The 17,244-nt window shown below is 38.8% G+C and overlaps 1 protein-coding gene and 1 pseudogene across 1 annotated transcript; both read left to right on the forward strand.

Moving 5' to 3' along the window:
* Positions 1 to 530: 530 nt before the first annotated feature.
* On the forward strand, positions 531 to 8,412 carry LOC116212977 (pleiotropic drug resistance protein 3-like). Its single transcript, XM_031547758.1, has 24 exons — positions 531 to 904; positions 1,286 to 1,409; positions 1,500 to 1,585; positions 1,776 to 1,860; positions 1,984 to 2,143; positions 2,288 to 2,364; positions 2,536 to 2,589; positions 2,688 to 2,778; positions 2,866 to 3,167; positions 3,251 to 3,535; positions 3,916 to 4,229; positions 4,364 to 4,524; positions 4,599 to 4,702; positions 4,804 to 4,957; positions 5,042 to 5,179; positions 5,271 to 5,344; positions 5,442 to 5,774; positions 5,888 to 6,178; positions 6,337 to 6,420; positions 6,536 to 6,669; positions 6,896 to 7,123; positions 7,230 to 7,401; positions 7,491 to 7,745; positions 7,958 to 8,412. The coding sequence occupies exons 1-24, from the start codon at positions 531 to 533 to the stop codon at positions 8,222 to 8,224; spliced, it is 4,347 nt and encodes a 1,448-aa protein (XP_031403618.1). The 3' UTR covers positions 8,225 to 8,412.
* A 1,858-nt stretch (positions 8,413 to 10,270) lies between these two features.
* LOC116212976 lies at positions 10,271 to 17,162 on the forward strand (annotated as a pseudogene).
* The last annotated feature ends 82 nt before the right edge of the window (positions 17,163 to 17,244 follow it).

Below are 17,244 nucleotides of genomic sequence, written 5' to 3' on the forward strand. Positions count from 1 at the left end.
TCAGTTGGCAGTTGCAGCATAGCAAATCCGTGGTGACCCTTGCCGACAATGAATATCTTAGCCCTTAAGATATTGCAGAAGGTCTTCTTCATGCATCTTAAACTATTTATGATCTTCGGTCCAGTAGCCTATTTGACAAGAAAGAGAGATCAAAGCTGACCAGGAAGCATGAAAAATGACATGGATTCAAACATCGAATAACATATTACTAACTCCATAAATTATGCAACACCATTCTACTTATAAAACAGATAAGATCATATTAAATATGAAAGTAAACTCTGTTTCGCTGTTCCTGTGTCTCTTTCTGTATATATTATTGATCTGTGCCTTTTGATTAACATTCTCGGCTTGCTTGTTTGACAAGGAGATCTTTTCTGATGTACGCCCTTACTTCATCAATCTCAGATAACATACGTGAGCAAGAGATACACTATCCTCACATTTATTAGATGTGGATGTGTTTATATAGATCTGCCGTCCAGATTATACCTCGGACGTAACAGCTCTTCCCCAGAAATATCGTAGAAATGGCTGAGCTGGTCCATACAGAACTAGATGGGATCGAGTCACTTAGATCCGAGCTTGCAGAAATTGGAAGGAGCCTCAGGTCATCATTTCGGATTAATGCCTCAAGCTTCCGGAGCACTTCTGGTCTGAGTTCTACAAAGGATGACGTTGATGATGAATTTGATCTCCAGTGGGCTGCTGTCGAGAGGCTTCCAACGTTCGAAAGGCTGAGGTCGTCGCTCTTCAGTAAGGGAGGCGATGGAGGCGACAGAACTGTGGTTGATGTTACTAAGATTGGGCCAGACGAGCGGCAGCTGTTCATAGAAAAACTTATCAAGCACATTGAACATGACAACCTCAAACTGTTGCAGAAGATTCGGGACAGAACAGAAAAGTAAGCCAAGGCCTTTCATGTCATCCAGTCAATATAATAGAACAATGCACTCGGCTGTTAAGTTTCCTGATGTATCGAGGTGTGTCAATATGGTTTGTGGTATCTGCGTACAGGCCAATGTCCTGACTCCTGACGACCTCCTATTTCTGGTTATCAGTTCTGTTTGTTTCTGTATGATGTCTGCACTATATGTTTCATAATGCTTGCTTTTGACTTGATACTAGACCATATGACACTCAACATTCGATGAGTCAATGAAGTGAAATTTTGCCTTTTGCATTCTGTTTTGAACCAAAATGGCTTTTATGAGTTTTGCTTCCTCTAATCTGTTTGCTAAGTAGTTTAAAAGATCATTTGTTTTTGGTCTAACTTCTTCTGCAGGGTCGGAGTTAAACAGCCTACAATTGAGGTGAGATACAGAAACCTCCGTGTAGAAGCAAACTGTCAGATTGTTCGCGGAAAGCCACTTCCGACTCTGTGGAATTCTCTGCAAAACATTGTTTCTGTAAGTATTTCTGGTTCCTATAAACATAATGGCAATATAAGAGTTCTTGACTAGAAAATTACCTGCAAGTTGACTTGGGCTTTTTATCAGGGCATTGGTAAGTTTTCATGTTTGACAAGGAACGAAGCTAGGATAAGCATCATCGATGGAGTTAGCGGGATCATAAAACCTGGGAGGTAATTAGTCACAAAATAGTCCTCAAACTCAAACTGTAGAAAAGCAGTTGCTAAAAAGTACTCAGAGAGTTTCGAGTTATGCAACTTTAGTATTATATGAACTTGTTTCCATCAGCGGAATTATTTTTGCGCCCTGGGAAAAGGTTACATTGATTTTGTTTTTGTTTAATAAGCTAATACTCTGTTACAGGATGACACTATTACTCGGGCCTCCTGGATGTGGGAAAACCACCTTCCTGAAGGTCCTTTCCGGAATTCTCCATGAGCCTCTAAAGGTTTCACACTTCCCTTCATACTTCATATGGATATCAGTCAAGACCTGGTGTAAATCAAATTTACTTCATTGAGAAGACCCACTTTATTTATTTCTTTTGATTCTGTTCTTGAATTGTCATCAGGTGACAGGGGAAATTTCATACAACGGGTTCAAGTTAGACGAGTTCATACCTCAGAAGACTTGTGCTTACGTAAGCCAATACGACCTGCACATTCCTGAGATGACTGTTAGGGAAACATTGGACTTCTCAGCCCGATGCCAAGGCGTTGGAAGCCGAAAAGGTGATTTCTTTGTCTCCATAGTTTCAAAGTCAGTAATATTTTAGGATACTGAAGGGCCATTGTCAACTGATCCGAAATGCTTGAGCTTATTAATTTTGGCTGAATGTAAATTTGCTGATGTTATTATTCTGCTTGATTGTAAAGAGATTATGATGGAGGTCAGCAGACGGGAAAAGGAGGCAGGAATCTTTCCTGATCCCAATATAGATACATATATGAAGGTAATTGAATTGAATTTTTTATATTTTTAAGTTTGAACAGTGAAGGACCTAAAGATCTTGGAGTAGTTTAGGAGTGGGCTAGGTCAGAATTTCTTCAAGCAATAGTATCATCTGAAGTTTTGGAATGTCTTCATATACGACATTGAAGCTGATAATCCCAATTGTGAACAGGCTGTTGCTGTCAAAGGACTAAAGAGAACCCTCCAAACTGATTACATCTTGAAAGTAAGTAATTTTGTTTGACTGAATTGTCTGCCTTTTGCCACCCCTTGGATGGAAAACATTTTTCGAGTTTTACCTTTGATATTCAAGCTACTTGTCAGATCCTTGGACTCGATATCTGTGCTGAAACACTGGTTGGTGATCCCATGAGGAGGGGCATTTCTGGTGGCCAGAAGAAGAGACTTACTACTGGTGAGAGTCAAGTGGCTGATTTTCTTAAAACTTCGATGGAGGATGTTTAGTTTTACGGAGAATCAAATTTCCTGTGGAAATGTGCAGGGGAGATGATTGTCGGTCCAAACAGAGCTCTCTTCATGGACGAGATAACAAACGGCTTAGACAGCTCCACTGCGTTTCAGGTCATTGCTTGTCTTCAGCAACTTGCCCAGATAGTGGACGCAACCATACTTGTAACCCTTCTCCAGCCTGCACCGGAAACGTTTGATCTCTTTGACGATGTGATGTTAATGGCAGAAGGGAAGATAGTTTATCACGGTCCTCGGGACTGTGCCCTGAAATTCTTTGAGGATTCCGGCTTTAAGTGTCCTGAAAGGAAAGGAGTACCTGATTTTCTCCAGGAGGTAAGTAAATCATGTTGTTGCTTCTTTTATCATATCAATCCTCGTCATGAAATTGAAGCATACTGATGTTGCTTATTCTGCAGGTTATCTCGAAAAAGGACCAGGCACAGTACTGGAACCGCCCTGGAGTCCCGCATAGTTACATATCGATCAACACATTCGCGAGAAAGTTTAAGGAATCGTCCCTTGGGAGGAAGCTGGGGGAAGAGATCTCTGATCCGTTTGATAAGTCCCGGAACCACAAGAATGCTCTTTCTTTCGGCTTCTCGACCTCTCTTTCTAAATGGCAACTTTTTAGGGCATGCATGTCAAGAGAGCTTCTGCTAATGAGGAGGAACTCATTTCTCTACGTGTTTAAAACCATTCAGGTCATAATAAGTACTTTCCATATATTTTCAGTATCAATTTTCCAGCAAGATAGATTAGGTTTGTTCTTATATACTTCCGTTCTAGTTATACATTTGGTTCCAGGAAACTAGGAAAAATGCTTTTCCAACTCAGCCGGAAAAAAAGAGTTTCTCGTTTTCCAATTTTCAGTTCTCTTCCTAAAAGTTAGGAGATAAGTTAGTAGCATTAGATTACACATTCCAAGACGTATTGGACATAAAATGCCCTGTGAACTTCAAATCAGTAAGTCTTTTATCCTCATTTTCTTTGCTTCGAGCAAATTAATCAAACTGATGAAACACTAAGAACAGTTATCTATAAAGAGACCTGCCTGTTAATATGATCTATTTTATTTTTGCAGCTTTTCCTTGCTGCATTAATCACAATGACAGTGTTCCTACGGACCGAAATGTCCATAGATGTCTTCCACGCGACCTACTACATGGGATCGCTCTTCTACTCGCTCGTGATACTTCTTGTGGATGGAATTCCTGAACTGTCTTTCACAGTTTCTCGGCTTGCAGTGTTTTACAAACAGAAGGAGCTTTGCTTTTACCCTGCTTGGGCTTACGCTGTACCAGCCTCGATCCTTAAGATTCCTCTCTCGTTGCTGGAAGCTGTCGTTTGGACTACTCTCACTTACTATGTAATTGGATACACTCCCGAGGCAGGCAGGTAAGTGTGCCTCCTATTCTAGAATCCTGGATCTGTCTCTATCCTTGTATATTGGTGATATTTAACTGTTATTTCGCGTGCCAACCCTTTCATCATTTAAGTGCAAGTCTTTCCCGTGTTTGTGCAATCTCCAGGTTTTTCCGGCAAATGCTATTACTATTCGCTTTGCACTTGGCATCGATCTCCATGTTCCGTTTTCTGGCGTCAGTCTTCCAGACGGTGACAGCTTCTACAACAGCTGGAAGCTTTGGGATATTGTTTCTCTTCTTGTTCAGCGGCTTTGTTATCACTAAACGTGAGACTTTAAATATCAAGTCCTTCCCTTTTTTTGTTAAAAAAGTGGTTTCGACTTAGTGTTCTTCTTCGCAGCCTCTATGCCTGGATGGCTCACGTGGGGTTTCTGGGTATCACCGATGACTTATGGAGAGATTGGGCTCTCTGTTAATGAATTTCTAGCTCCACGGTGGGAAAAGGTAAGACTCTTATTCAGGCTTTTGCTTGGCAAGAGCTGGTCGAGCCTTGCATGTTCCCTGGAAGCGGATTCCAATTACTGAAACTTACTGCTTTTTGATAGATGCTCCCAACGAACGAAACAATCGCCCAGCAAATCCTGAGAAGTCGAGGTCTAGACTTTGATGGCAATCTTTTCTGGATCTCGGTTGCCGCCTTATTTGGGTTTACATTATTTTTCAACACAGGGTTCACATTGGCCTTGACTTTCTTGAAGCGTACGTTTCCCTTGCAATAATAATAACTTCAAATATTGGCGCTACTAAAGTCTCACAAAATCAGTGTAACACGTGTTAATTCAGCTCCTGGGAAATCTAGTGCTATCATTTCACACGAAAAGTACATGCAAAGGCAAGCAGCAGTAAAGGATTCTAACGAGCCTGATGCTAAAACTGAAGAGATGAACAAGGACCTGCCTGAAATAGGCTATCCTAGAAGAGGTAGACCTTCACTGGTATTTTCTCGTTCTATGCTTCCATGAACATTTTGCTTCTTCAAATCATCCTGACTTGAATGTTTACCATACAACAGACAGGATGGTTCTACCTTTCACGCCATTAACGCTCGTGTTCGAAAATGTTGAGTACTACATAGACACTCCTCCGGTAAAAGCGACAATAGTACTGTCATTTCAATCTTAAATACGGATCAAAACTTTCTCCTGATTTTCCTTCTTTTTTTTTTTCTGGGGCAATTTATAAGGCACTTCAAGAACGAGGATTCACGCAGAAACGACTCCAACTTCTATCTGACATCACAGGTGCTTTTAGGCCCGGGGTTCTTACAGCACTTATGGGGATCTCTGGGGCTGGGAAAACAACTCTTATGGATGTTCTCTCGGGAAGAAAGACTACAGGGTACATGGAAGGAGAAATAAAAGTAGGAGGATACCCTAAGGTTCAGGAAACGTTCGCTAGGATCTCAGGGTACTGCGAACAGAGTGACATACATTCCCCGCAAATCACGGTGGAAGAGTCCATCATCTTCTCAGCTTGGATGCGTTTGGACCCTCAAATCGACTCAAAAACCAAAGCAGTGAGATTATATACGCACTAGTTTTTTGGTTTCAGACTGCTGCTCATTTCCAGATCAAACCAGCAATTTGATCGGTTCCTGATTGAGCCTCAAAAAGAAATTGCTTAATGTAGGAGTTTGTAAATGAAGTTCTGGAGACCATAGAGCTCGATGGGATCAAGGACACACTAGTGGGAGTTCCCGGTGTTAGTGGTTTATCAACAGAGCAGCGAAAACGCCTAACTATAGCAGTGGAGCTCGTGGCAAACCCTTCCATCATTTTCATGGATGAGCCTACAACAGGTTTGGATGCAAGAGCAGCTGCAATCGTCATGAGGGCAGTGAAGAATGTAGTCAATACAGGACGAACAATCGTATGCACCATCCATCAACCGAGCATCGACATATTTGAGTCATTTGATGAGGTACAACATATTATTAATTGAAGATCTAAAGTGAGCTACTAATTATTCATAAATAATGGGTTTTGGTTAACGCACTATTGGGATCCCATATCCTCGACTTTATATTCAGATGAGTTACGAAGGCTAACAGTTCTCTGTTTTCCTCTGCCCTGCTACAGTTGGTTTTATTGAAGGCTGGTGGCCGGATGATTTATTCGGGTCCCTTGGGAAAGAATTCGTGCCAGGTCATAGAATACTTTGAGGTCAGCTTGCTTGATATTGTAAAATCTTCCCCGTTGTCTCTCTTAGTAATTCTGGTAGTTATCTAACAAGTTGTTAACTGTTATCTCCCTTTTATATATACTTGATAAATGACAGAGTGTCCCTGGGGTGGCGAAGATTAGAGATAATTACAATCCAGCAACATGGATGTTAGAGGTGACTTCTACATCTGCTGAAGCTGAACTTGGAGTTGATTTTGCTCAGATATACAAAGATTCGCCTTTACACCAGTAAGCAAATTTTCCAGCTGTCTGCAATCGAATGAGAATTGACTGGAAAATAATAATTTTTACTTTCTGACAGCATATTTACGTGTTCTCAGCAATGAAAGAAAATCTCTTGATGTTTCTGTCAACTGATACAATTGTTTTACTCGTATATGATTACTTCCTGTCAAGTTGAGCAACGATATACATCAAGTGTAGTTTAACAGACCCTACCGTTTTGCTCTCATAGAAGCAACAAAGAAATTGTGAAGCAGCTCAGCACCCCACCCCTGGGATCCACAGACCTGCATTTCCCGACTCGATTCTCGCAGAATGGGTGGGGCCAGTTCAAGTGGTGCCTGTGGAAGCAGCACTGGTCTTACTGGAGAAGCCCCTCATACAACTTGCTGCGGATCTACCACGTTCTGGCGGCTTCTCTGCTGTTTGGCATCGTCTTCTGGGACCAGGGGAAGAATATGTAAGTAACATATAAATAACCATGAGGAATGCAAACTTGCTTCTTTTTTTTTTTCCTGGCGAAATATTAGCATTTCTTAATTCTCATTCCATTTTCTCTGGTACAGAGATAATCAGCAGAATCTATTCAACATGCTCGGCTCATTGTACACAGCAGTGTTATTCTTGGGCATAAACAACTGCTCATCAGTCTTGCCTTATGTTGCCACCGAACGATCAGTCATGTATCGTGAAAGGTTCGCAGGAATGTACTCCTCGTGGGCTTATTCACTTTCACAAGTATGTAAAGAAAGAAACCAACTTTCATGAACTTTAATTATATTAACATGTTGATTGACCAGAAAATATGTGATATTTTTTCTTCACAGGTCATCATTGAGATTCCTTATATCTTGATTCAAACCATCCTGTATGTGATCATCACATACCCGATGATCGGGTATTATGGATCAGCATATAAGATCTTCTTGTACTTCTATGGAATGTTCTGCTCGCTGCTGTACTTCAATTACCTAGGGATGCTGCTTGTATCGCTGACCCCAAACTTCATGTTGGCTGCTATTCTATCTTCCGCCTTCTACACGAACTTCAATCTGTTTGCTGGGTTTTTGATTCCTAAACCGGTGAGGCTGCTATCATTTAGAAAACTGATAAACTTATCCTATTTCTTCAGAACACAACACCATATAAGACATCAATTATTCTGCTGAAATCATTTTACTAACAGGACCATAAAAAATAGAGGAGTGGAAATGGAAACCAGAATATAGTCCCCAATTTTTTCTTTCGAAAACTAATGTCATCCTTTTGATCTGTTTCTCATTTTCTGCCCCAGAGAATTCCGAAATGGTGGATTTGGATCTATTATCTGTGCCCCACATCCTGGTCGCTGAACTTGATGCTAACTTCACAATACGGCGATATTGACAAGGAAATCACGGTGTACGGTGAAACCAAAATGGTGAAGGCCTTCATGAGGGATTACTTCGGGTACAGACATGATCAGCTGTACATCACCGCAATAGTTTTGACAGCATTCCCCTTCGCTTTCGCTTTTCTTTTCGCCTTCTTTATAGGACGTTTGAACTTCCAAAGAAGGTGAATCATAGCCTACATGTGGAAATAATTGTACCCAAACAGTCGGAAACTATTCCTCTGGGAAATATTGTAACTCATGGACCTGCTGAATGGCTTTTCTATTCGACACTATACTGTACATGATAAGAAGATTTGAGCTGCCTCATAGCCATAACAGTTGAAAGGATGTATAACAATAGTTTTGATTGCTCATATTCGAATTAGAGGATATGTTTGTGCCAAGACAAAAACAGGCGAAACCATAGAGGGAAATTATAGATGCATGAAGCAATTGGGCTTCATTGAGCCAATGGAAGCATCACAAAATCCATAAACGTCTCGTAAATTGTTTATGTAAGGCCTTCTGGGCTTTTAATTATATTTGTTAATTTTGAAAACTGAATATTAATTTATGATAATATAAAAATAAAACATGGAATTAAGAAAAAAGAATACTCACAATGATATTGTACCAATTCATGTGAAACTTGTGGGGAGGAGTAAAGAAATAGAACTCCAATTAATTATGCAGCATCATTCCACTTTCACATCACAAAGATCCCGTTAGATATAAAAAGTAAACTCTTTCTTCCTCTTTCTTTCTCAACTTAGCTGTCAAACATTAAAAAACAAAAAAACCTTCGTCATCTTCAAATCCCACAAGCAAGCAATATATGGATCGTCATGACTTATATTAAATACAGATATCATATATAAAATATATTTCATATCCGTGTTGAATAGTTCGGGCTAACAGCTCTTCCCTATGCATAAATGGCCGAGCTAATCGGCACAGAGCTACATGGGATCAAGTTGCTTTGCTTTGAGCTTGCAGATATAGGAAGGAGTCTCAAAGATGTCGTCATTACGAATTTCCGCCTCGAGCTCCAAGAGCAGTTTGGGATTGAATTCCTCGAAGGACAATGACTATGACGAATGTGACCTCCAACAGTCTATCATTGAGAGGTTACAGACATCCGAAAGGCTGAGATCGTCGCTCTCTGGTAAGGATGACAATGAAAGTAACATAATGGCTGTTGATATTACTAAGGTTGCGCCTGTAGAGCGGCACTTGTTCGTAGAGAAGCTTGTCAAGCATATTCAACACGACAATGTAAGATTCGAAATTTTACACGATGAAATATATAAATACATATGAATTTCCATACAAATAAAGAATATTCAGAAAATTACAATCTCAACCGAAAGAGTCAAAATCCCGAAAAATGCCAATGTTCCACCACCATTTAGACTTGTAAAACACTGAGAATATATTTGGGGTAAGCTTGACGCAAAGTGAATAACCACAACCTAAACTAGCCGGATCATAACAAGGGTTCAATAATATCATAAAAATATCGTCAAGACTTCTAGAACTCAGATCATCCCTGTGCCCCTTCCCAGCTCCCGATCGCAGTGGCGGCTCCACACTGGCAGCCTCTCTGCTCCAGGCAGCCCTTTCCTATTGCTCGTCAGGGCGCCACAAGACTCACTAACTCCCATCAATTTCAGTTGCACAACTCAAACCTCACTATCTCATTTTCAAATATCGTGATCGATCGTATAAAAATACATGTATGATCTGTGACACTGACATGGTCATGACAATGCAGTTCTAAAAATACCGACATAATGATAATAAAAGTACTAGTTTAAGAATAGGTTACTCACCTTGACAAGTCTCCCAAATATCAAACTTCAAGAACTGAATGTTTTCCATTTCTACAATTTTTCTTATAATTTTCCCTCAATTTTCTCACAAGGTCTCTCTCTGTGTAATGGTTTGGCTGTGAAAATGGAATTAGTCGAGAAGAGTTGACGAAAGACCATTTAAAAGAGAAAACTAAGGCGGTGGAAGTAGATCACCAATTAAAGTTCAAAGAATAAGCTTAACAGGGGGGACACCTGTAAAGCAATTTGAAGATTATCTAGTATCTCAATGGAAACAAAAATTATATAATTAATTACATTAACAAATTGTCATTAACAAATATTTTTTAAAATATATATATATATATATATATATATGAACATTCTGAGTTGAAAAAAATTTTGGGATGCTACGGACAACCTTAAACTGCTCCAAAAGATTCGAGACAGACCAGAAAAGTAAGCCAAGCCTTTTCTTGTCATCCGGTTAATGAGACAACAATAATACACTCAGTCGCCAAGCTTTTCAAAGAATCGACGAGTGATAAATGTGGCTTGTGGTATTTGAATACATGCTAAGGTCAGACTCCTTACGATCATTGATTTCTGCTTATTATGTTCTTTTTGTTACTCTTCCATGGGTGCAATATATGCCATAATGCATTTGGTTTGTTCAATGAGTTGATCAAGTAAAACTTCGAAACCGATGTCCTCAATGACTTTTGCTTCCTTGAATCTCTTTGTTTTTGTTTTTGTTTTTCTCTTTTTTCTTTACTAGCAGAGTAAAAGAATTTGTTTTTAAAAAAATTCCTCTGCAGGGTCGGTGTTAAACTGCCAACCATTGAGGTGAGATATAGGAATCTCTGTGTAGAAGCATACTGTCAGATTGTTCAAGTCAAGCCGCTTTCGACTCTCTGGAATTCTCTACAAAACAGCCTTTATGTAAGTATGTTTGGTTTGTATAAAAAGAATGACACTAATAAAAAAGTTCCTGGTTAGACACTTTTCTATAAGTTCACTTGGCTTTTCTATCAGGGTTTTGCTAAGCTTGCACATTTGATGGGAAACGAAGCTAGGATAAGCATCATTGATGGTGTTAGTGGAATCATCAAACCCGGGAGGTAATTCGTGACATAATATTGCTCTATTCGGACGATCAGTTCCTATAAAGTCATCACATAGCATCGAATAAAGCATTTTCTTTTGTTCTAATTTTCTTGAAGCTTGTGTTTTGAGTTGGTTCTCATTTGTCCTTTTCCTCTTTTTATTGAATTCTCTTTTTTCTTTTTTTAAATATTTTTCCTTTATCCTATTTGCCTAATTTCTTTATCTTCCACTGGTGGGCTCCGCTGTCGGTGAGCAACTGCTGATAGCTAAAAGCTTGGCTCTTCTATCTTTTTTTAAAAAAAAATTTTACCTTTTTTTTATATATATTTTCTATTGATGCCTAAAGAATATGTGTTTCTTTATTATTATATTGCAACTTTTTCTTTTTGGTAATTAATATGTTCTGTGGTCTGGCTTGGCTGAGTCAGAAAGTAAAAAAAAAAAAACAGTGGGCTAATTACCCAAAGAAAAATAGTAAACAATTGACCAATTACCAAAAATTGAAAACAGTGGGCTGACAGCCTGACTGCATGGTTGCCTCCTCCAATTTTGGATAGTAAGAGCATCCGATTTTTATAGCATCTGATTAAATCAGTCAACTGAGGCAATGTTTGGACGAATTAATTGCTCAATTCATGTATCCGTACAAACTAATTCTACGGTTTTTTTAGGAACCCTACAAATCTGTCAATATGTACTAGGATGACTTTATTACTTGGGCCTCCAGGATGTGGGATGACCACCTTCCTAAAAGTGCTTTCCGGGATTCTGCACAGGGCTCTAAAGGTTTCATGCTTCCTCTGTACTTCATATGAATAAAACACCTTTCACTACAACAAATTTTGTATATAGCAACAAATTCTATTGCTACAAAAGAAATTTTATAACAAGAAAAGTATATTGTGATAAAAATGTTAAATTTCACTAAATAAAGTCTCATAATACACATACTTAATATTTATGTGGATACATATATATTTATATGTATACACATATCTTCTATATTGTATGAGCGCCGAAAACCAAATATTTTCTTAATAACGAAAATATATGTATATACATAGTTAATATGCATGTATATACATACTTAATTTGCATATTGTGATAAAAATATTAAATTACACTAAATAAAGTCTCATAATGCACATATTTAATATGTATGTAGATACATATATATTTATATGTATACACATATCTTCAAGATTGTGTGAGCATCACAAACCAAGTATTCTCATAATAACTAACATATATGTATATACATATTTTCATATATTATGACACGTATTATATAATGTTTTCATCGCGAAAATAAATTTATGACTATAAGTAATAAGATATTGTGACTAAACGTTATTTTATCACGATATACTTATTAGAACAAGCTTATTTAAACAAGATCCATAACAAAGTATCCTCTATTTTCGTGGCAAGAAATCTTATATGTTATTGTGTTTCCTTTACATATCTCGTTTGTTTCTCTTCTTCAATTTTCGATAGGTGACTGGCGAACTTTCCTACAACGGGTACAAGTTAGATGAGTTCATACCTCAGAAGACTTTAGCTTACGTAAGCCAAGATGACCTGCACATTGCTGAGATGACTGTGAGGGCAACGTGGACTTCTCTGCACAATGCCAAGGCGTTGGCAGCCGAGAAGGTGATTCCCTTTTCTACTTAGCTCAAAGAAAAAGAGTTAAGCTGCTGAGAAATGATCTAAAAAGCTCAATCATGTCACGTGAGGGCATTAGTAACATATATATTGCGAATATAATCCACCGGTCATTGTGAACATAAAATTGATGTCATTGTTCTCTTGAATTTTGAAGAGATTATGATGGAGGTCAGCAGAAGGGAAATGGAGGCAGGAATCTTTCCCGATCCCGATGTGGATACCTATGTGAAGGTAATCAAATGGAAACAATTTTATAACTTTTGTGAAGTTTTTGATGACTGGGAAATGACCCTCTATCAACAGGCTGTTGCTCTCAAAGGACAGAAGAGACCTCTCCAAACAGATTACAACTTAAAAGTAAGTAATTTTCTTTGACTGAGCAGTCTCTTTTGGCCCCACTTTCTGGATTGAAAAGTTTTTCAGGTTTCACTTTTGACATTCAAGTTATTTGTTTCAGATCCTCAGGCTCGATAGCTGTGCAGACTCTTTGGTGGGAGATGCCATGAGGAGGGGCATTTCTGGAGGCCAGAAGAAATGACTGATTTTTTCTAAATGCTCAATTTTACTTTTACTTGACCGGAAGTTCAGTTTCATAGAGAATATGGATTTCCCGTCAAAAACGTGCAGGGGAGATGACTGTCTGTCCAAACAGAACTCTCTTCCTGGACGAGATAACAAACGGCTTAGACAGCTCCACCGGGTTTCAGGTCGTTGCTTGCATTCATGTGAGACCCGATAAATTTTTTTAAAAACATGCATAAGTATACATACATATGTTTATATATATATATATATATATACACACATTATAAACATCCGCCGGAGAGAAGAAAAAAATAAGGGTAGGAAAGGGGCCCACGTGGCCCTCAATTCCCCCAAGCACCCCATCTCCACCGCCTTTCCCTTTCTTTTTCTTTCTTTTCTGTTTGGTTCGGCTGGAAGAGAGACGAAAACAGAGGAAACAGAGCATACGAGAGAGAGAGAAGAAAGAGAAGGCTGAGCGAACTGAAGAGGAAGGCGAAGAGAGGAACAGCTTCGGGGAGCTTCCGAACCGAGCTTAAGCCCCGTTATTTCTCTTACCTAAATGAAGACTGGTGCGGGTAGAAATGGAACAGAGGGAAGAGAAAGAGAGAGCTAGGCTTGGGCTCTTGATGTAAGGGTATTCTCCTTACCTTAGACATTCCTATTCATTGGTCTACATACGAATTGAGTCCGTTTTTCTTCGCTCTAGCTCAATGTTGCAGTATTGAATGTGAGAAATGGCAGAAAGTTTGGTTGAGACTCGTTAATGGCTGCTTGATGTGTAGATGTTATTAGTTCGAAAATTTGATATGGTTACACTCCTCTGATCATTTGAATGGTGTAGCTTTTTACGGAATTAGATTTCGTTATACGGTTTGAAAGTTATCGCAATTTTAAATTTCTGAAAATCATAACGAAACGTCAATTTCGACCTGCATTTTTGAACTGATTTCTTCATGTTTTGACACGCCGTTTATTTCTAAAACATAGCCCACACTTTAAGCTTTCCAAAGACTCTGAGATGGTGGTATTCGGAGTTTTATAGAAGGAGAACTGAACCCCCGAAGTTGGGCTATTGCACAGTCCGGGACTGTTCTGCAACAGCCCGCACCAGCAACTTCGGGAGGCTCGTTTGACAAGCTCCGATCTCCGTTTTTACTGATTTTTGTGCCTAATGACTCGTATTTCAATTTCCTATTTTCAGTAATTTTATGGGATTTTTCTGGAAATATCAGTATACGATGTATTTTTGGAAATAAACGAAAATTGTCGGGTTTTTGGGTCTCGGGAGAGCTGAAACATATCCTCGGTTTTCTGTTTTCATTTTCAGATAACTTAAAGACAATTTACATATTGAAATGCATGTGCTTGGTATCGATTAAGTCGGTTTCATAAGACTTGAGTATCTTCATCCTTGAGAGGGAGTTTGGTTTTTGTACAATTTGATTAAGCTAATTATGATAGAGATTATGATATAGGATGTAATTCTTTACGATAATGAGTGTTAATCGATGTGGTGATCCTAGTGTGAATTAGAGAACTGGTTATGTGCTTATAAATTGGTTTCTTGTTAAATTTAATATCTGTCAGGGATGGAGTATACAAAAGCCATGTATCTCGAAAACTTGAACTTGGTGATTTATTTATGGGAGTTACCGGTGAGTACCTAATTCCATTGTGAAATGATATATATATATATATATGTGTGTGTGTGTGTGTGTGTGTTATGTGAATATTGTAGTCTTTTGTGAAATGATGCGTTCTAAGTATATAAATTGTTAAGATGAATATTGTGATAGTTGGATTAAGGAATTGGTCGTGCTATGTTCCGTGATGGAATTTGAGAGGTATTGTCTTGTATGTTTCACTTTGATTTGAGATAATGCGGTGTGATTGTGTTTACTGGTTGTGTATGAGATATGTGATGGTCATGTGCTGCCATTGTGATGTGATTGGAATTATGCTTGGGTATAATGATGTATGACGTGAGATGGTATGGTTACAATTGATCATGATTGTGATTGTGGTTTGACTATGGCCATGGGACCGCTGGACCCGGCGGATTACAAAATGGGCCAGATTGACCGCTGGACCCAACGGAATACAAATAGAGCCTGATCGGCTTTGGACCCGGCGGAATATAAACAGGGGCCTGATCGGCCGCTGGACCGGACGGAATAGAAAAAGGAGCTTGATCGGCCGCTAAAACCCGGCGGAATACAAATTGAGGTCAACTCTTACCGCCAGAGGTTAATAGGCGGCCCCCGCTTATGAGATATGAATATTGAGAGTTGATGATGATATGAATGAGATGTGTGGGGTCACGGTACCATCACAACTCTGTTGCGAAGAAATGCAACCCTATGGCTATATTGATTGGTTTGTGTTGTATATTGTTTGGCTTGTATGATTGTTGGAGATGTGTTGTTTGTTGAGATTGTTGGAGATGTGATGATTGTTAAGATTGTCTGTAGTTGTTCTATTTGCCTGTAGTTGTTCTATGAAAACCATGTTGTTGCTAGAGTTTGATATGTCAATTGATTGTGTTGTGAATTGTTATGGAATGCTAATGAATGGATGTTTAATGTTTATGTGGTATTGGGTATTAGAGAAACGGTTGGAAGGGTTGTGTGAATTGGTTAGTAGAACTTAAATTTAGTTATTATATTAGATATAATTATTATTATAGTTTGTATATACATATATATATATATAGTGTATGTATGCCGAGTTAGCTGATCGTTGGATTAGATGTGATGATATTAGTTATTTGAATATTTAGTTATTAGCAATTAAATATTTATTTAATAATGTCATTTTACTTTGGAATATAGTATTCATTGAGATGCAGCTCACACTCTACATATATTTTTTCAGATGAGCGAGGAACTAGACTAGCACCACAGGAGAACTTTTTGGACATCGGGGATTAGCTCAGAGGACTAGGTAGGGACCTTAGTTAATAAATATTCATTTTGTATAAAATGTACTGAATATGTTACGATCCGAAATTTTTGATTAGTTGGTTGAGTGAGGTGGTTTCTAGGGAAAAAATATATATATATATATATATATATATACGTGAGAACTTGCTGAATTGGTTATATATTGGGAAATTATGAAAAGCAGGTTCTATATGGATAGTTTATGTGATATTGGATATCGAGGAAATATAGGGGAAATTCTGCTGAATTTTCGGGTCGTGACAATTCAGCAAATTGCACACATAACGGACAGTACTGTACTAGTATCCCTTCTCCAGCCTGCACTGGAAATCTTTGATCTCTTCGATGAGTTGATCTTAATGGTGGAAGGAAAGATTGTTTATCATGGTCCTCGGGATCATGCCCTAAAGTTTTTTGAGGATTGTGGGTTTAAGTGTCCTGAAAGGAAAGCAGTGGCGGACTTTCTCCAGGAAGTAGGCAAAATCATAGTGTATACGCTCTCCTTGACGTATCTAGTATCCTGCTCATAATTTTTAAGCGTACTTCTGTGTGGCTTATTCTGCAGGTTATCTCTAGAAAGGACCAGGCACAACTGGAACCGCCTACAGTCCCGTATAGCTACATATCAGTCAACATTTTCGGGATTAAATTCAAGGAAACCTTTCTTGGAAGGAAGCTTGATGAAGTGCTCTCGGAACCATTTGATAAGTCTCAGAGCCAGAAGAATGCTCTTTGTTTCAGCCTTGCATCCTCTCTTCCTAAATGGCAACTTCTCGGGGCATGTATGTCGAGAGAGCTGCTCCTAATGAGGAGGAACTCATTTGTCTATCTGTTCAAAACTGTTCAGGTCAAGAAGTTCTTTCCATGTCTTTTCACACTCATTTTCTCCTGTAGAACGGTCGTACTGCACTTTACACAATATACTAGAAACTGAACGTCCTGTAAACTGCAAAATGGTAAAAGTCCTTGTGTTGGTGTTGGTCTCACCTTTTTCCTTTGGGAAAATTAATTAGCCTGCAGAAACACAGGAACAGTTTCTTACATAATATGATCTCTCTCATCTTTGCAGCTTGTTTTTACAGCATTAATCACAATGACCGTGTTCCTAAGGACCCAAATGTCCATAGAGGTCTTCCATGGGAACTATTAC

Source organism: Punica granatum, chromosome 7 (assembly GCF_007655135.1).
Source record: "Punica granatum isolate Tunisia-2019 chromosome 7, ASM765513v2, whole genome shotgun sequence".
Lineage (NCBI taxonomy): Eukaryota > Viridiplantae > Streptophyta > Magnoliopsida > Myrtales > Lythraceae > Punica > Punica granatum.